The following is a 17,696-nucleotide window of genomic DNA, read 5'->3' on the forward strand; positions in this document are numbered from 1 at the left end:
TGTATCCCCTAAATACATGCTTCAAAAAGGTAAGTTTCACACCAATGGGAATACGTTATAAAAGTAAATGCAATCGAAACAGACCAGAAATAATCGATAGTTGAGAATCCGTGCCACAGTTATCGATGGTATCGGTACGGCCGCCGATGTTTTGACAGCTCTTTTGGTTAGTCCGTACCGGCTCGTTTTTATGCATTGTTAAAATATATTATATAAGTATGATGCGGAGCGTTATTAATCAATTTCTGGGTCTGAGGTGGGTACAATTATCGTTGCTACAAAGGCCATTTATTAAGTGCTGCTTTCTTCATTCAGGCTCAGTGGCAACTGCAGTGTTATGGTTACGCAGGTGCGCGACAAGGGCCATTTGAGCAGACCTCGACAGCGGAATCCCCAATGGTTTTTGCGCAAGGAAATCACTGTAAGTCGATTATATGTTTTTATCTATAAACAAACCACTCATTTGGTTTTCATTGCAACAGAAATACAACGATTTGATGACGGCGGAGAACAAGCAGTTCGTCAACGAAGTGGGCACCGACAACTATGGCGTTAAGAAAGATAACTTGGTCAAGACCGCAGAGCCATCCGCCAATGAGGCCGTATGGACTCCGAATTTGAGGAGATGCGGCGTAATAGCGCGCAAAATTGGCCAGTATCCACTGTGGCTTAAGAATGGCGAGCGTATACGCACCACGCTGCTCCAAATTGCGGACAACCATGTCATCAAATACATTCCTCCGGAAGAGTATTTACCTGCCCAAGTTCCCACGGTCGCCAACCTGCACAAGCGCGGCTGTATTCTCGTTGGCTCGGAGACCACAAACCCAGCTCTGCTGACCAAAGAGTATGCGGGTATATTCCGGAACTCGGGCGTGCTACCCAAGAAGAACCTGGCCCGTTTCATCGTTTCTCCAGAGGCCCAACTGGAGCCAGGCACTCCACTAAGTGTCAACCACTTTCGCATTGGTGACTTCGTCGATGTTCGCGGCAAAACGTAAGTACATATGTCTTGTATTGACTAAGGATTCATAGAACTATTTATCTTTTGCAGAGTTGATCATGGTTTCCAAGGTGTCGTCAAGCGCCACGGATTCAAGGGCATGCCAGCATCGCACGGTGTAACGAAAACTCATCGACGTGCCGGTAACATTGGCGGTGGTGGCGAGAAGGGCCGCGTTTGGCCAGGCACAAAGATGCCGGGACACATGGGAAATCGGTGGCGCAAAATCAAGGGCCTGCGAGTGTGGCGCATCAACTCGAAATACAACGTCATGTGGGTGCAAGGCAGCTCGGTGCCCGGCCCCACCGGCGGTCTGGTCTACATATACGATACCATCTTGCCATTGCGAAGGAATAAGGAAGCCCCGCCATTCCCAACGTTTTACGGGGAGCCACAGCAAGATGGGGATGATGTATGGTATGAAAAGGTGCACAACTTTAAAAGCGAGTCTATAACGTATGAAAACGAATAACTTTAGTGCTTAAGGTATTATAGAACCCTAATTGTTTGTTTTGAAATAAAAAAAAAAATAACTCATTTTATATATGAAAAGTTTTAAAAATTGAACTACATTTTAAAAGTTTTCTTTGAAACTAAATCGAAAAAGCCTTTTATTTAAAGTTTTTTTAAAGTAAAACTTATTAGATTTTTGAATGTCCCTTTGGGGAAGTATTTTCTTATTGGCGTAAACCAGTTCCACTTCCGTTGTTCCGCCGCGCACGTGCGCGGGCACACTGCTTGCATCGCATATCGATATATCTGCGATGTTTCAATCAGGTGTGCAGCCGCGAAGCGGTCACACTAAATTAAACTTCTAAAAAATCGTGCCGGGTTATTTATTTATTTGTAAACAACTATATTAAATATATAAGGAGCACGTTTATCCAACTGGAACCATGCCAAAGGAGCAGTTTCGCGCATCTGCGCTGAACAAAAAGATGTAAGTGGTGGCTTCAACAATATTAAATAACACAAAATTAACCAAAATACCTTCAGTTCACATGTGCAATTCGGAATCAGCGGCGCAGATGAAATCCAGCAGGAGGCTCTGGTGCGGATTATCTCGAAGAATCTGTACCAGGCCCAGCGGCAGCCAGTGCCCTATGGCGTTCTGGATCGCCGGATGGGCATTAGCACGAAGGATGCCATGTGCGAGACCTGCGGACAGGGCTTGAACGAGTGCATCGGCCACTTTGGCTACTTGGATCTGGCGCTGCCGGTCTTTCACATTGGCCACTTTCGTTCCACCATCAACATTCTGCAGATGATCTGCAAGGCGTGCGCCCATGTGATGCTCAAGCCGGAGGATCGGCAGTTGTACGAGAAGAAGCTGCATAACCCGAACTTCTCGTATTTGGGTAAGAAGGCGCTGCATGTGCAGATGTTGGCCAAGGCCAAGAAGGTGACCAAATGCCCGCATTGTGGGTCGCCAAATGGTGGCGTTAAGAAGGGACCGGGTCTCCTGAAAATCCTCCATGATCCCTACAAGGGACGCAAAGTGGACTCGCTGTTCACCAGCAACATGAATGAGATGCTGCGCTCCACGGAGGCAAATCGTGACCTTAACTCAACGCTGGGCAACTACAGCACCGCCGAGGAGCTGACACCGCTCATGGTGCTTGACCTCTTCGAACAGATACCGCAGAGAGATGTCGCCCTGCTGGGCATGTGCTCGCACGATGCGCATCCAAAGCATTTGATTGTCACGCGAGTTTTTGTGCCGCCCGCCTGCATCCGTCCCTCGGTTTTGTCCGAAGTAAAGGCCGGCACCACGGAGGACGATCTGACCATGAAACAGAGTGAAATACTGCTTATCAATGATGTAATTCAGCGTCACATGGCCACCGGGGGAAAGATCGAGCTCATACACGAGGATTGGGACTTTCTACAACTCCATGTCGCTCTGTATTTCCACAGTGAGATCAGCGGAATCCCCATTAATATGGCTCCAAAGAAGACAACGCGCGGAATTGTACAGCGATTGAAGGGAAAGCAGGGACGCTTTCGTTGTAATCTATCCGGAAAGCGAGTGGATTTCAGCGGGCGCACTGTTATTTCACCAGATCCCAACTTGATGATCAACCAGGTTGGCGTACCCGTGCGTGTGGCCAAGATTCTAACATACCCCGAGCGCGTTAATCCAGCCAACATGCGTCACATGAGGGAACTGGTGCGCAATGGCCCAAGTATGCACCCGGGCGCCAATTATGTGCAGCAGCGAGGCTCGAGCTTTAAGAAGTACCTTGCCTATGGCAATCGGGAGAAGGTGGCGCAGGAGCTGAAGTGCGGCGACATCGTGGAACGTCATCTGCGCGACGGTGATATTGTGCTGTTTAACCGCCAGCCCTCACTGCACAAGATGTCCATTATGTGCCATCGCGCCAAGGTGCAGCCACAAAGGACATTCCGCTTCAATGAGTGTGCCTGTACGCCATATAACGCCGATTTTGACGGCGATGAAATGAATCTGCACTTGCCACAAACGGAGGAAGCCAGAGCCGAAGCACTCATTCTGATGGGCAACCAGTCGAACCTGGTGACGCCAAAGAATGGTGAGATTCTGATTGCCGCCACACAGGACTTCATTACCGGCGGCTACTTGCTCACGCAAAAGGAGGTCTTCCTAACCAAGGAGGAGGCCATGCAGTTGGCCGCCTGCTTTTTGGCCAACGAAGACTCGACGATGCACATAAAGCTGCCACCACCCGCTCTTCTCAAGCCACGACGCCTGTGGACAGGCAAGCAAATGTTCAGCCTGCTAATGCGACCCAATGACGACTCCCATGTGCGCCTCAATATGGTCAACAAGGGACGCAACTACACGCGAAACATGGATCTGTGCAGCAATGACTCCTGTGAGTATTGATTACTAAATTACAAATTACATCCTATATGTTAAATGCTCTTTTGCCAGGGATTCATATACGTAATTCGGAGCTGATGTGCGGCGTCATGGATAAGGCCACCATGGGTTCTGGCACCAAACAGTGCATCTTTTACTTGCTGCTGAGAGACTTTGGCGAACTGCATGCCACCAAGGCCATGTGGAGATTAGCGCGGGTTCGTATAACACCTTTTGTTGTTTACTAATTAAACTTGCTACTTACTTACTTGCTTTGCACTAGCTATACCGATTCTATCAACCACTAGTCATAGATGTGTAAGTGCCATGTCTTAATCAGTTTATTGAACGTTGTACTGCTTTCATATAGCAATGCCTGTGTTCTGTGCAATGAAAGTCAGGAAGGACGTGAGCCTGGCGTATGCAGATGGCAAGCGGGCGGTGCATTGATCCTCAGCGACGAACGAGTTAATGCCAATTTGTTCCCACTGTTTGGTGGACTCGTTGTAGAGAATGAGTGGGCCGCCAGAGTCGCCGGTGCAAATGGACATGTCGCTTCCCTTGTATCCTGTGGCACACATTGTCGAGTCCTGTATGACGATGTTGCCAAAGACGTTCACGCACTCCGCATTCTCAATGATCTCCACGCGGGCATACAACAGTGTTTCCGAGTAGTCCAGATACTCATCTTGCGTAAATCCGAATCCAGCCACGATGGCCACTCTGCCCACAAAATCGTTCGATACCTCGGACTCGGTCACCAATTGTATGGGCTTAATGGTGCTTGTGAATGTCAGTGGTACTGGCAGTCCAATCAGCGAGACATCGTTATGCAATTTGTCATTGTAGTCCGGATGGACAATAATATTTGTGGCCGTCATGTTCAGGGCGTTCTCATTGAACAGCTGCACAGTGCCGAACATCAGGAAGATGGAGTCGTAGCCAACTGTGCAATGGGCCGCCGTGAGCACCCAGGTGCTGGATATGATGGATCCACCGCAACGTAGATCATCCCAGGCATCTCCCTTCAGGATGACCTGCCAGGGAAATTGACCCAATTCCGCATTGCTTCCAGATACTATGCGGTTTTGCTGTTGTGGAAACAAAGCTGTTGCAGTTTAACCACTCATACACTGCCATTGACCAGCGCCAGCGCACTACTCACTATTTCCAGCGGGGATATAACGTCAGGCTCATATGCCCGGCCAAGAACGGAGATGGCGGCTAGTAGAACTAGCAGCAAGGATTTCTCGGTGTTCAGCGCCATGTCTTGCCTGCTCTGTGCTTCGGCGGAAGTCGAATTTAATTTCACACTTCTCAATTAAATGAGTCAAGAACTCGATCGAGTTATCTTTTATCTCTGTATTTTGCGCAAATTTTTTTTTTTTTTTTTAATATTGTGTCTTTCTGATAAGATTAAGTGCTAACTTAACTTAGTAAATTCCACGTAGGTCGTGCTCTAATAATAGGGAATGGTATCTCGCTAATTCCATTGTTATTAATGGCGATTTTTAATTACTTCTACGAATACATGGATATCTTGAAAAGTAATTTGTGATTATTGTTCCGAGGAACATTTGCTGTTTGCCACGTATTTTGTAAGTATTGCATTGTTTGGCCGAATATTCGACGATTGAGGAGTACCCTTTTCAAGGGTATTATAATATCAGGCTACTCAATAATATATTCAACGTTGAGTACTGCAGACAGTTGTCTTATCTGAAGGAAAAACACAAATTCATTTTTGCTGTAGCCTCTAGGGTCTAAAAAATTCGTCAAAAGCATTTCGTTCGCTTGCGACAGATATTGATTACCCAAAGATTAAAGATAATATGCACGCGTAAATTTCCTAAGCTATATTATATACAGTTTATTTTCATTGGAAATTGCTCAAGCAGTTAACTTGTACTAATAGAAACCTCCATTCCAGATCGCATCGTACTTTCTGCAGAATCGCGGCTTCTCATTTGGAATCAGCGACGTCACGCCGAGCAAGAAACTGCTGCAGCACAAGGAATTGCTCTTGAACAATGGATACTCAAAGTGCAATGAGTATATCGAGATGCTCAAGGCGGGCACCTTGCAGTGCCAACCTGGTTGCACGCCCGAGGAGACGCTGGAGTCCGTCATGCTGCGGGAACTGTCGGCCATCCGAGAACAGGCTGCCAAGACATGTTTCGCCGAGCTGCATCCCACGAACAGCGCTTTGATAATGGCGCTCAGTGGCTCAAAGGGTTCGAACATCAACATCTCCCAGATGATTGCATGCGTGGGACAGCAAGCCATCAGTGGCAAGCGGGTGCCCAACGGGTTTGAGAACCGTGCACTGCCCCACTTCGAGAGGCACTGTAAGTCTAGCCAAATTGAACTGATATTTCCGATTTAAAGCAGCCACTTTCTTCTTGCAGCTGCCATACCTGCGGCCAGAGGTTTCGTGCAGAATAGTTTCTACTCCGGCTTGACACCAACGGAGTTCTTCTTCCACACAATGGCTGGTCGTGAAGGTTTGGTGGATACAGCCGTAAAGACCGCAGAGACTGGATATCTGCAGCGACGTTTGGTCAAGTGCCTCGAGGACTTGGTGGTCCATTACGACGGTACAGTGCGTAATGCTGTCAACGAAATGGTGGACACCATCTACGGTGGCGATGGCCTGGATCCCGTCTCCATGGAGACGCGAAACAAGCCTGTTGATCTGGTCCATCAATACGACAATCTGCGTGCTCAGCATCCGCAAGGCAAGGATCGTCCACTGCCTGCCGAGGAATTGTCAGAGGCTCTGGAAACGCTTTTGGCGTCTCCTGAGTTTGCAGAAGCCCGCGATGATTTCAAATTAGATGTTCGGTAAGTCAACCCATCTTTTACTCAAAACGTTGCTCTATACATTTCAATTCGCATTGCAGGAACCACATCACCACCGTGTCCAAGCGCATTGGACAATTGCAGAAACGCTACGAGAAGTACATCAACCTATGCCACCAGATTGAGTGCCTCACCGCCGAGCAGCTGCTGCAGTTTGTACGCCGCATAAATGATCGATACAATCGTGCTGTCACCGAGCCTGGCACAGCGGTTGGAGCTATTGCTGCGCAGAGTATTGGAGAGCCGGGCACCCAGATGACGCTAAAGACATTCCATTTTGCTGGTGTCGCATCGATGAACATCACCCAGGGTGTACCCCGTATTGTGGAGATTATAAACGCGACGAAGACCATATCGACGCCAATCATAACTGCCGAGTTGGAGAATTGCCACAGCATGGAATTTGCACGGCAAGTCAAGGCGCGCATTGAGAAAACCACATTGGCGGAGTTGTCTTCCTATGTTGAAGTCGTATGCGGACCATACAGCTGCTACCTGGCGATCGGAATCGATATGGCCAGAATCAAACTGCTCGGCCTTCACATAGACCTGGACACAATTGTTTTCAGCATACTGAAGTCGCGCATGCGCGTCAAGCCAACGCAAGTGGAGGCTGTTGTCAAGCATTCGCGCATTGTGGTTCGGGTGGAAGCCACGCGAACGTCGACCATAAATGCAGAGTTGGCGCGCTTGGCTCTCAGTCTGCAGAACGTCGTTGTGGCGGGCCTGCCAAACATTAATCGCGCCGTCATTGCTGTCGATGATGCGAGACAGCCTCCCACGTATAAGCTGTGCATTGAGGGCTATGGACTGCGCGATGTCATCGCCACGTATGGTGTGGTGGGCAAACGCACTAGGAGTAACAACATTTGCGAAATATACCAGACGCTGGGCATTGAAGCTGCCCGAACTATCATTATGAGCGAGATCACAGAGGTGATGGAGGGACACGGCATGAGTGTCGATTGGCGCCACATCATGCTCCTCGCCAGCCAAATGACGGCACGTGGTGAAGTGTTGGGTATCACTCGACATGGTTTGGCCAAAATGCGCGAAAGTGTCTTCAATTTGGCATCGGTAAGAAATCTTTGCAATATGCCATTTTAAATGTATATTTACATACTTTGTGGTTGTTATTTTCAGTTTGAGAAGACGGCCGATCACTTGTTCGATGCTGCTTACTACGGCCAGACGGATGCCATTAATGGGGTTTCGGAACGCATTATCCTGGGTATGCCAGCAGGCATTGGGACTGGCATCTTTAAGTTGCTACAGCACCACGAGGACAAGCAGGTTCCACCCATTGAACCCACCATATGCAGTTCCCTGAATCTGGTGCCAACCAAAGCCACATGAGAAGCGGGACTTCTTGACGTGACACTGATATCTACTCTAAGGGAGCCTTTTATAATTGAAATATTGTCTAGTTTTTTTTTAATTACATTTGTAATAAAATATTAAATATTTATTCTGTCTAGTAATGTTAAAAAAGTTGTCTAGATAGTATTTAACTGCGAAAATTAACGATTTGTTCACCTTGCATAGGCAAATAAAAGAAACACATATTTCTTATATCTTGGAGCTTTAATTAAACAAGAACTGAAATTGTTGAGGCAAATAACGAGATAATTATTAATAGTAGAATCTGAAATTTGAATTTACCGCGCTGTTCACATTCCACCGTTCCACATTTGACTCTGTTAACGCCCCGTTAAAACTGCCGGGACATGGTCACACTGCTCGTTTGTGTTTATCAAAACAACGTGTTGTTATTAAATTATGGTTTTGATATCTGACGCTTTCGGCTTGGAAATATCTCCAACCGGGATACTGGTTGGTACGTACAATGCCTAATCCGTACTACAACTCTAATAAACCTCATATGCACAGGCCATGGCGATCAGGCGGTGTTATACAGCTCAAAAGCCAAAGTCGAATTGCCGGCTCACCTGCGCGAGGGAAAAGTTCGCGGATTTGCGTGGAGTTCTTCGAGTAAATCGCAAAGATTATTATTGCTATACAGCGAGAACGAATATTCCCTGATTATGTGTACCTCCAGTTCGGAAGAGGATCACTTTCAGTTGATTTACGATGGCGAAACCAGAGATTGGATTAATGCCGCTCTGTTTTTAGATGATGATAACGAATCGGAGGATAGCAAAAGATTCGTTCTTCATACATCACATAGTGCTCTCCTTTACCTGGAATATGATCTAACTTCGAATGCAGATTGCACTGTTCTGGAGCTGGCTCGATGCAGCGACAGTTCCATTCTGTATTACACTAAGCTACATGGCACTTCCTTCGATAAACTGGCCATCATAAGCGGCAATGCGTTTGGAGAGCTTTTGGTGTGGCAAACGCAGTTTCCCACAGAAACCGATTCCAAATCGGTTATGAAAACATATCCATTGCTCTTGCGGCTTGAGGCGCACAACGGAGTAATCCACGCAATTGAGTTTGACTTGGAGGCGCAATTATTGGTGACCACATCGGATGATCGTTCGGTCAAGTTTTGGAATATACAAAAACCAGGAGACTGGACAACGGCTGAAATAAAGCCCATGTTTAGTTGTTACGGGCACAGTTCGCGTGTTATGTGCGTTGTCATACTTAAAATTGGTAAGATATGCTACAAATGCACCTTTATTTATTATATTTTCTATAACTATCCTTGCCATTGCAGATGGTCGTACATTTGTGGCCAGCGGCGGTGAGGATTCCTACGTCTGCATTTGGAGTTCTTCTGGCGAATTAATACTAAAACGTCGTCAGCAATTCGGAGCGCCTATTTGGCGGCTAGGCTTCAGCCAGGATGCAGAAATCCTCTACAGCACCAGTTCAACGGGTAATTTGGTCGGGCAAAATCTTAAAGGAGTTCTTAATCGACCCAAAATTGAGCCCACCATGCTGAGCAGCCTGGGCGATGTAAATGAGTTTGTCCGAAATCTAAAGTTCGTCAATAATGAGATAGTTGTGGGTTTGAGTAGCTCAAATCGCTTGCATTATACCCGCATATCTCCGGATTCTTCGCATGGAAACAACTGGCTCGTGGTGAAGGACTTTCCGTCATACAAACGCACAATTTTAGAAGTCTTTGAGAATGTGATAGCCACCTGTGGACATCGGCGCATAACACTGCACAGGTACAACGCAGATACGAATGATTTCGAACAACTTTTCGATGGCATTAGGATGAAGGGCACAATACGCTCATTTCAATTCCTGAGCAGAGATCGCTATCTGGTGTCAGATAACTTGGGCTACTGCCTGCTATTGCAAACCCACCAGCTTCACATTGAGTCGCACATCGCTCTATTCAATAACCGCGAGCCGTGGATAACAGCCGCACTGCTCATCTCAGAGCACTACCTATTGCTGGGCAACCGCGAGGGCCATGTCATGCTCTACTGCCGTAGCAGTGCCACAGACGACTTCCAATTGAAGGATACAGTTCGGTATTTACACGGCAAAATGGGTTCGAACTTCTTTAAATTGCTCAGCGTTAATGGAGAGAATGCCCATGTGATGAGCGGTGGTCATGAGGCGTTTTTAAAATATCTGAACGTGAGTTTTGCAAACTCAACACTACGTGTTAGCCAACGAGAGGGCATTCCATTGGCTTGGGTCGAAGCATCGCCCACGGAGGACTTGATTTTGGGCTTCAATGACAATCACATTGTTGCCTGGTCCCGTCGAAATGATGTCCTTTTGCAATTGGCCTGCGGCGGAGGCCATCGCTGCTGGGACTTTCGACTGAGTGATGGTGATACTCTACTTTCCATAGCGTATGTCAAGCAGAAGCGTGTGTTCTTCTATCGCAACTCGCTCTACAATGCCGTTGATAATCGGATAAAGGACATCAAGCCCAACACCTGGCACGTACGCAATTGCAATACTCTTCGACTCATTACGCCGAGAAATCAATCCGATCCCTTTATACTCTCCGCTGGCGATGACAATATCATAAAAGTCACCCAAGTATCAAAGGATTCCTTGTCCCAGCGTGCGGAACTGCACTCCCACATCTCAACGGTGCGCAGTTTGCAGGTGATTCCACATAAATCGAATGGCGACTCAAGCACTTGGCTTGTCTTCTCAGTCGGCGGACGATCGCAATTGTGCATTAGCCAACTGAGCATAGATGCGTGCAATAAATGCTGGATAAGTGAACTAGCCAGCCACACACTGCACAATGTGGCATCATCTAGAGGTACTAGTACCATTGAGGCGCGACTAATGGCCATCGATGTTGTCCAGCAGTCGGATGGGGATCACTTTTCAGTGTATGTTGCAGGCGGCGATGGAAATATAAGTCACTATAACTGGGTACTTGGAAACCCCTCACAACTGGACCTAAAACATTTTGTAGATATTCAAAGATGTCCACTGGGCATTCAGTGGATCGAGAGCAAAGCAATGCTGTTGGTGTCGACAACAAAAGGCGAAGTCTACGGTTTCGATCATACCCTAGAAACTACATGTGTTCAGCTTCAACTGCACGTAACTGGCATAAATACTATAGATATTTACGTAGATCAGCACCTTTTGCACATTCTATCCGGCGGAGATGATGAGAACATTAAGTACACAGTACTCAACCTAAATAACAATAATGTGGAACATAAGACCGAGTACTCGGGTCTGCACAATGCCCAAGTAAATGCCCTAGCTATACATTGTCCCACCGAAGGAACCAAAGCATCCGGAATGTTTGCCTACACCTGCAGCATAGATAGGCAGATCTATAGAATAGATCTGAAGACCCATAAATACAGCCGAGTTGGATACACGTGCATTGCGGATGTGAAAGGAATGCTCATGGATGAAGATCAGCGAATGTATTTCTACGGCTGTGGATTGCAGATAATGAGTTTAAGTAATGCCCTTTGAGAGTAAGTTGGATATTTGTTGTGTTGCCTAGTGTTTAATGAACTGCCTTAGCTGTCATATTTTGGATGTAACTTGAAAAGTTAGTGGCGTTAGTTTTGTATTTAAATAAATGTAAATGTAAAGTTTTTGCAAATGCCTTGCCAAATTTGCCATGTGTTTTGGTTGCTGGTTTGGAAGAACTTTCAAAAACAAAAAGATAACAAGCTAGTTTTATTTCTGTCGCTCGTTTTGCCTGTGATGTCGTCCCTATTTCTGCTACTTACACGCTCCTCAAGTGATTTTAATATGAGAGACTACTCGATACGAGCGGAAGCCGAGCTTTTGGAGTTCAGTTGGAGCTCACTCATTGACAAAGTCAACGAGCGACGCGCTAAAATGGTCAACAAGCAGCGAAAGTGAGTGGAACAATGTAATTATATCTATCATATCTCATATCTTTCATATCTTTAATATCGTTCACTTCATTTACGCTACTTGCAGTTTTACAACCAACGTATTCATACCGAACATCCAAGTGGCATTCGCGCCCAACTCAAATGCTGCACTGCGGAAACTGATGGGCGACGCGCTGGGTAGACTTTCCATACCCAAAGATAAGATTGCTGACTTTGGGAACTGCAACGATATGCGCACCCACGCCGCCTCCGAACATTATTTGGCAAGTGTCTGCTTCCGGAATGTGGATGACTCACTGAACGGCCTGCCCGCCGTGCTGCACTTTGCGATAATTTTGCCGTCGGAGCTGCGCAACTATGAGCGGACTTGGATCGGCGACAGCTGGAAGGAAACCAGTACCCTGATGGATCGTGTTGACGACGAGGACAATGAATTCGATGCGAATGGCTACACGGACTACATGGAGGAGGGCTTTGTGTCGCTGCAGTATTACATCAGCATGGAGTTCCTGCGAAGCACCGCTTCCAACGTGGAGAAGTTACCGAAAGTCCTGATGCGTCGATTCAATGAGAATCCCAATGTGCTGCTCTCCGAGGAAATAGGCACGGCGGTCATACTGCTGATCCTTCTGGGTTTCATGTTCCCCGTGGCCATTTTAGTTGCGGTTCGTTTAACTTCGCAACCGAAAATGCAATTTACCTACAATTTTCGTCCTTTTTAAGCTGATCGTCAAGGAGCGCGAGCTTGGACAGCGTTATGTGATGGAGTTGCTCAACGCCAGTGCCACATTGCAAATGGCAGCGTGGTTCTTCAGTGTCTTCATACACTTCCTGATTACTTTCATTCTCATCACCATTCTACTAAAGGTGAGTGAGTGCTCTCAAAGCCAACATGAAGATGCTACAGCTCGACTTCTACAGATCCAATGGAATGGAGCGATGGCGGCTATGAACAAGTGCCCCTGGTCCATATTACTATTCTTCCTCACCTCGTATGGATTCTCTGTGAGCAGTTTGATAATATTGATGGCAACGGTCATACGCAGATCGAGAGTAGCTATCGTAATGGTACCGATTATATGGATTCTACTAGCCCTGCCGCTGTTGTCGAAGAAGGAACTCCTGTCCGATGGACCGAATGTATTCTACGGATTCGCCACCGTCTTCCTGTGCAACGTATCCTTAAGTCGGGGTCTTTCGAAAATCTTCTACATCGAGGACTACACGCTGGACGTGACCATAGGGAAGTATTTGTTGTACAAAGTCAGTAAGTCTGATTTCGGACTCGTTGTACCCATCGTTTGTTTCTATGCACAGACAATATTTTGCATCCTATTGGCGCTGTTTCTGGAAAATAATGCCTACGTCTGGCTGGCACTTCGCATTAGGAAACTGCTGAAAAGGTCGCCTGCTATTAAGTCGGCAGTGGACAGGTTGGCACCTGAAATCCCGGCAGTTAGCTCTCCAAAAACTCCAGCTAAAGCTGTCATCGAGTTTCGTGGCGTATGGCAAAAGTATTTCAGATCGACATTTGTGGTGCAAGACTTTACACTGAACGTGTATTCGGGTGAGGTGGTAGCACTACTTGGCCACAATTCATCGGGAAAGAGCACCATCGTAAAGATGTTATATGGCCAGACAAAGCCCACGCTTGGCGAGATCTACATCTCCGGTTTCAACATAGTTACGCAACGAAAAGAGGCGCTGCGAAATTCCGGAGTTTCCATGTCGTATAAAACCCTCTTCACCGAGTTCATAGTCCTCGACCATCTGATGTTTTTCTCCAGGCTGCGGGGTCTCAAGAAGATTGATGCCCAACGAGAGGCGAAAACCTTTCTTCGATATGTGAAGTTTGAGGATTGGGAAAGGACGCGGGTTAGTGAGCTGACCATTGGACAGAGGAGAGTGCTGCAGTTCCTATGCGCCTTCGCTGGAGGCACCCAGATTGTCATCCTCGACAAGCCGTTCGATGGAATCGATGAGCCCCGCATCAATTTGTTCTACAGTTTTATCTTGGATCAAAAGGTGAACCGCTCCATTTTCTTCACCTCCAATAGTCAGAAAGTGGCCAGCGGAATCGCCGATCGCATTTTCGTCCTTTCCAAGGGCAATCTGCAGGCATTTGGAACGGAAAAGAGACTGTGCAGGACATTGAACGAGGCCTATCGCTTGGTGAGTCCTGCCCAGGATTGGGAATTACTTGTATAATACTTACAGATTACCCCAAACAGATTGTGTTTGGCAACGAAAACTGCAATGTCAAGGAGGTGCACCTGTTCTTGGCGAACTTTGTGCCGGAAATTGAGATGGACTCCACTTTGGGCGATGCCGCTTCCTTCGTTGTCAAGCACCGCAACCATCCCGAACTCGTTAACTTGATCGACAACTTGACCAGATTCAAAAGTGAACTCAACATATACACCTTCGAAATTCATCAGTGCAGCATTGATGACATTCTAATTGGCTTGTACATGCGTGAGAAGTTTGCCGAGCCCGAATCCCAAACATTTCCAGCGAACAAACAGTCCGCAAAGAGCAGATTTCTAACACCGATTCTGCATTTCCTGGAGGAGATTCGGCAGCTGCTGATCGCCGACTCGCGAAACTGGTTTCAACCACTTCTAAAACTGACGCTGCCATCGCTTGTGGTCGTCTGGACACTGAGTATGCCATACTTCTGGTACAACTGCCGGCAACCAGGAGACATTGCCTTTCCCATGTTCGAACATGAAAGTGGCATCATACTACTGCAAAAGGGTTCGCTGAAAGGCGAACTACTGGTGGCCAGTGAGGAGTATGCCAAAGTAGGGGTAACAGAGGTGGAAAAAACAATTGATATCACAACCTATATCTATGACTATGAATACGACAACAGTTTGTTGTCGGACGTGGATATTCTGGAGGCGGGCATCTTCCTGGATGGCCAGATCGAGGTGCTCTTCAACACTAAGTGGCCGCACACCGCTCCAGATAGCCTGGCTCGTGCTATGAACTCGCTGGCAGTGTATGTTCTGCGGCATATCATATCAAATCTAATATTGTTGTTCACTTGCAGTGCCTTCATCGGTGCTGGATCGGGCATAAAGGTGGAACTGGAGGTGCTGCCTTTCGCGACCATCCACACGCTGCAACTGCATCTGAATATCGATGGATACGACCTGATATTCGCCAGCTGCCTGAGCTTCTGCTTCTGCTTCATCTGGAGCATGCCCCTGCTGCACATGACCCTCAGTAAGGATGGTCGCTACAACTACGTGGAGCTGATTGCCGGCATGCGGACCTTCGTGCTGATCCTGGCCTTCCTCACATACGACCTACTGCTGGTGCTCTTCGCCCTGTTTCCCATCAACATAGCCGTCATATTCTTTCACTGGGACTTGCTCATGGACGCCAACACTCACAGTAGGTTATCATCACGTGTCGTATGCTTATTTCTAATTGAATCTATGTTATACTTGCAGTATACTCTGTCTATGTCATATTCACCATTGCTGTGTGCGTGCTCAGCCTGAACATTTTGATAGCCATCTTGCCGATCGCGGATATGCCATTTGTGTATCTAAAGGTGCTCATCGCGTACTCATTGGGCATCCTGGTGTACATAGCAGTGAATGAGCTGCAGCCATTTGCGGATCCAAACACGGCCTACTTCCTTTTGCTGGACTTCCATCCGTTCTATGCCCTGTTGCACAACCTAATGCGCATCGCCAGCATTTCCGAGAAGATTTGGCTCTGCAGCGATCGCCAAATCTATGATACGAGTGTCTATGCGGACCAGTGCCTCACGATTCCCAACTGTTGTGGTAAGGCATCCAGTTACCTAGTTACCTGTATGTTCCTGTATCTATCTATTTCAACTACCCATAGATGACGACGCACAGGAGTTCTACCACTTTCGATACCTGTGCTGTGTGTATCTCCTGACCGTCATGGTGTGGATCGCGATCTTCATATTCCTCAAATCCCACATGGTGAAGCGAAGGCCGCGACAATCGAAATATTTTTGGGATAGTGAGTGAGTTGCTGTGCCTCTCGATCTTGAATGTGAATATGTAACCGAGGTGTTTCCAAAGTCCGGATAGCAAACACGATCAGAACATCCTGCATATCATGGAGCCCAACGAGCTGGAGAACACCTGGATCCTCGAGAAATCGCGTGTCAGCACCCTGGAACGCAACTACATCGAATCAAAGGCTCTGCATGTGGAGCATTTGAGCGTTTTCTTTGGCCTGAAGGCGGCTATCAAGCGCGTTGACTTCATGGTCAATCGGTAATGATAAATTCGCAATGTCTTCCCCTCACTTTCCCAACTAAATAATGTCTACATCATTTTAGTTACCAAGTCCTAAGCGTCTTTGGCGCCAATGGAACTGGGAAAACTGTGCTGCTGAAGGCGATTCTCGGTATATACACGCCCAGTTCGGGACGCATAATCACCTCCAACAGGGTGCCATTCAAGTCGAAGGGCTTGGATGCCTGCCACATGGTGGGCTACAGTGCGCAGGAGTTTCGAACGATGCGCTCGATGACCATATTGGAGACGTGGGAACTGCTGCTGCGCATTCGACGCTCCAGGAGAAGATCTCTCCGTGCGGATGCCACGGAGTTGTGCAAAATCTTCGGACTGTACAAGTATCGCTTCAAGTCGCTTGCCATCTGCAGTCAGGGCGTGCTGAAAAGACTGAGCATCGGCATAGCCCTGATAAGCGATGCCGAACTCATCCTGCTGGACGATCCCTTCACCCACCTGGACATTGTGTCGCAGCGCAGCATGCTGCACATAATCCACGATCTGCGCAGGCGTGGCCACACCGTCATCTATACCTGCAACGACACCGAGTTCTCCACACCCGCGCTCCGAATGGCTACGTTAAGCTATCCAGGAATCGCGGTGATTGGCGAGCGCGAGGAGCTGCAGCAGAACTACTACGCCTCGTACTACATGGTGGAGACGAGAATCCACATAGCCGAGCTGGGCAGTCCCATTGATTTTGATACGCAGTCGACGGAGGCCAAGGAGGATACTGTGGTGGCAACTTGGGAGATATTTCGGCATAAGCATCAGGGGTTGTCCACGGCTTGCCATGACAGCGAGGATCGTTGGAGGTACCTAAAGTTGTGCGGACTCATTGAAAAAGTATTTCCACATGCGATTATCAAGTGAGTTATCTTCAATTTTAATTTCCACTCTAATTGCCTCTTTATTCCTGCAGGAACGTTAGTTTTCCCAGGGTCTGTTTCTGGCTGAGCAGTCACATGTATCCCATGTCCAAGATCGTCGATACCCTGCATCGCAACAAGCAGAACTTCTATTCCTTCTCAGTGTCGCAGCCATCGGTGAACTCCGTGTTCCTTAGCCTTGCGCCGCAGAAAATGCCCAAGGATACATTTGCTTTCTAAACGAACTGTGTAATTTGGCAAAGAATGGTGTAAGAAGTAGTATTGTTTGGGATTTCAAATCAAGTTTCGTACTTTCATACTACGGATTTGATGGCTAAGACACCATGAGAGTATCCATGTTGAGTATCCATTTCCTTTGTACAACAAAAGTCTGCTATCAAATGTAAAACATGCAAGTGCAATAATTGCGAGAAAGTTGTGCTGCAGACAGATAAAATACAATATATATACATATATATTCGCTGCCAATTTCCTAATGGTTTCATTTGCGATAAACGCTAGTTCCGCTAGCACGCGCGA

At 47.3% G+C, this 17,696-nt stretch overlaps 5 protein-coding genes across 8 annotated transcripts; 4 read left to right on the top strand and 1 right to left on the bottom strand.

The window, feature by feature from the left end:
• Positions 1–98: 98 nt before the first annotated feature.
• Positions 99–1,545, top strand: LOC6524876 (39S ribosomal protein L3, mitochondrial). The gene is made up of 4 exons (XM_002100680.4): positions 99–256; positions 316–421; positions 483–997; positions 1,055–1,545. The coding sequence occupies exons 1-4, from the start codon at positions 219–221 to the stop codon at positions 1,473–1,475; spliced, it is 1,080 nt and encodes a 359-aa protein (XP_002100716.1). The 5' UTR covers positions 99–218; the 3' UTR covers positions 1,476–1,545.
• Positions 1,546–1,784: 239 nt separating this feature from the next.
• On the top strand, positions 1,785–8,279 carry LOC6524877 (DNA-directed RNA polymerase III subunit RPC1). The gene is made up of 7 exons (XM_002100681.4): positions 1,785–1,943; positions 2,000–3,858; positions 3,918–4,063; positions 5,776–6,193; positions 6,254–6,689; positions 6,749–7,784; positions 7,851–8,279. Exons 1-7 carry the CDS (start codon positions 1,900–1,902, stop codon positions 8,061–8,063), a joined length of 4,152 nt encoding a protein of 1,383 aa, XP_002100717.1. The 5' UTR covers positions 1,785–1,899; the 3' UTR covers positions 8,064–8,279.
• On the bottom strand, positions 4,169–5,167 carry LOC6524878 (brachyurin). The gene is made up of 2 exons (XM_002100682.4): positions 5,011–5,167; positions 4,169–4,936 (listed from the first exon to the last, which is right to left on the bottom strand). The coding sequence occupies exons 1-2, from the start codon at positions 5,110–5,112 to the stop codon at positions 4,208–4,210; spliced, it is 831 nt and encodes a 276-aa protein (XP_002100718.1). The 5' UTR covers positions 5,113–5,167; the 3' UTR covers positions 4,169–4,207.
• A 156-nt stretch (positions 8,280–8,435) lies between the features above and the next one.
• Positions 8,436–11,995, top strand: LOC6524879. Of its 2 annotated transcripts, XM_039370599.2 has the most exons (4): positions 8,436–8,544; positions 8,598–9,329; positions 9,394–11,602; positions 11,876–11,995. In XM_039370599.2, exons 1-3 carry the CDS (start codon positions 8,487–8,489, stop codon positions 11,598–11,600), a joined length of 2,997 nt encoding a protein of 998 aa, XP_039226533.1. In that variant the 5' UTR covers positions 8,436–8,486; the 3' UTR covers positions 11,601–11,602; positions 11,876–11,995. The 2 variants fall into 2 exon arrangements, with proteins under 2 accessions (XP_039226533.1, XP_015045911.1); XM_015190425.3 differs by lacking the exon at positions 11,876–11,995 and having other exon boundaries at positions 9,394–11,745.
• Positions 11,733–17,645, top strand: LOC6524881 (phospholipid-transporting ATPase ABCA3). 3 transcript variants are annotated; one of them, XM_039370590.2, is made up of 11 exons: positions 11,733–11,995; positions 12,081–12,660; positions 12,719–12,862; positions 12,917–14,167; positions 14,227–14,999; positions 15,051–15,397; positions 15,457–15,798; positions 15,863–16,010; positions 16,069–16,266; positions 16,332–17,156; positions 17,210–17,645. In XM_039370590.2, exons 1-11 carry the CDS (start codon positions 11,733–11,735, stop codon positions 17,394–17,396), a joined length of 5,058 nt encoding a protein of 1,685 aa, XP_039226524.1. In that variant the 3' UTR covers positions 17,397–17,645. The 3 variants fall into 3 exon arrangements, with proteins under 3 accessions (XP_039226524.1, XP_039226525.1, XP_039226527.1); XM_039370591.1 differs by having other exon boundaries at positions 11,876–12,009; XM_039370593.1 differs by lacking the exons at positions 15,457–15,798; positions 15,863–16,010; positions 16,069–16,266; positions 16,332–17,156; positions 17,210–17,645 and having other exon boundaries at positions 11,876–12,009; positions 14,227–14,997; positions 15,051–15,366.
• The last annotated feature ends 51 nt before the right edge of the window (positions 17,646–17,696 follow it).

The sequence above is a fragment of the Drosophila yakuba genome, chromosome X, assembly GCF_016746365.2.
Source record: "Drosophila yakuba strain Tai18E2 chromosome X, Prin_Dyak_Tai18E2_2.1, whole genome shotgun sequence".
Lineage (NCBI taxonomy): Eukaryota > Metazoa > Arthropoda > Insecta > Diptera > Drosophilidae > Drosophila > Drosophila yakuba.

What these genes read in the sequence shown, in the direction of transcription:
- LOC6524876 (XM_002100680.4), top strand. Translation starts at nt 219, where the DNA reads ATGATGCGGAGCGTTATTAATCAATTTCTGGGTCTGAG. An exon ending in TTTTGCGCAAGGAAATCACT is followed by an intron (nt 422 to 482) that starts GTAAGTCGATTA and finishes TCATTGCAACAG; the next exon opens with AAATACAACGATTTGATGAC. An exon ending in GTCGATGTTCGCGGCAAAAC is followed by an intron (nt 998 to 1,054) that starts GTAAGTACATAT and finishes TATCTTTTGCAG; the next exon opens with AGTTGATCATGGTTTCCAAG.
- LOC6524877 (XM_002100681.4), top strand. Translation starts at nt 1,900, where the DNA reads ATGCCAAAGGAGCAGTTTCGCGCATCTGCGCTGAACAAAAAGAT. An exon ending in TCTGTGCAGCAATGACTCCT is followed by an intron (nt 3,859 to 3,917) that starts GTGAGTATTGAT and finishes CTCTTTTGCCAG; the next exon opens with GGATTCATATACGTAATTCG. An exon ending in CCATGTGGAGATTAGCGCGG is followed by an intron (nt 4,064 to 5,775) that starts GTTCGTATAACA and finishes CCTCCATTCCAG; the next exon opens with ATCGCATCGTACTTTCTGCA.
- LOC6524878 (XM_002100682.4), bottom strand. Translation starts at nt 5,112, where the DNA reads ATGGCGCTGAACACCGAGAAATCCTTGCTGCTAGTTCTACTAGCCGCC. An exon ending in TTATATCCCCGCTGGAAATA is followed by an intron (nt 4,937 to 5,010) that starts GTGAGTAGTGCG and finishes TTTCCACAACAG; the next exon opens with CAAAACCGCATAGTATCTGG.
- LOC6524879 (XM_039370599.2), top strand. Translation starts at nt 8,487, where the DNA reads ATGGTTTTGATATCTGACGCTTTCGGCTTGGAAATATCTCCAACCGGG. An exon ending in TCCAACCGGGATACTGGTTG is followed by an intron (nt 8,545 to 8,597) that starts GTACGTACAATG and finishes TCATATGCACAG; the next exon opens with GCCATGGCGATCAGGCGGTG. An exon ending in CGTTGTCATACTTAAAATTG is followed by an intron (nt 9,330 to 9,393) that starts GTAAGATATGCT and finishes TTGCCATTGCAG; the next exon opens with ATGGTCGTACATTTGTGGCC.
- LOC6524881 (XM_039370590.2), top strand. Translation starts at nt 11,733, where the DNA reads ATGCCTTGCCAAATTTGCCATGTGTTTTGGTTGCTGGTTTGGAAGAAC. An exon ending in CCGTGGCCATTTTAGTTGCG is followed by an intron (nt 12,661 to 12,718) that starts GTTCGTTTAACT and finishes GTCCTTTTTAAG; the next exon opens with CTGATCGTCAAGGAGCGCGA. An exon ending in TTTCCACATGCGATTATCAA is followed by an intron (nt 17,157 to 17,209) that starts GTGAGTTATCTT and finishes TTATTCCTGCAG; the next exon opens with GAACGTTAGTTTTCCCAGGG.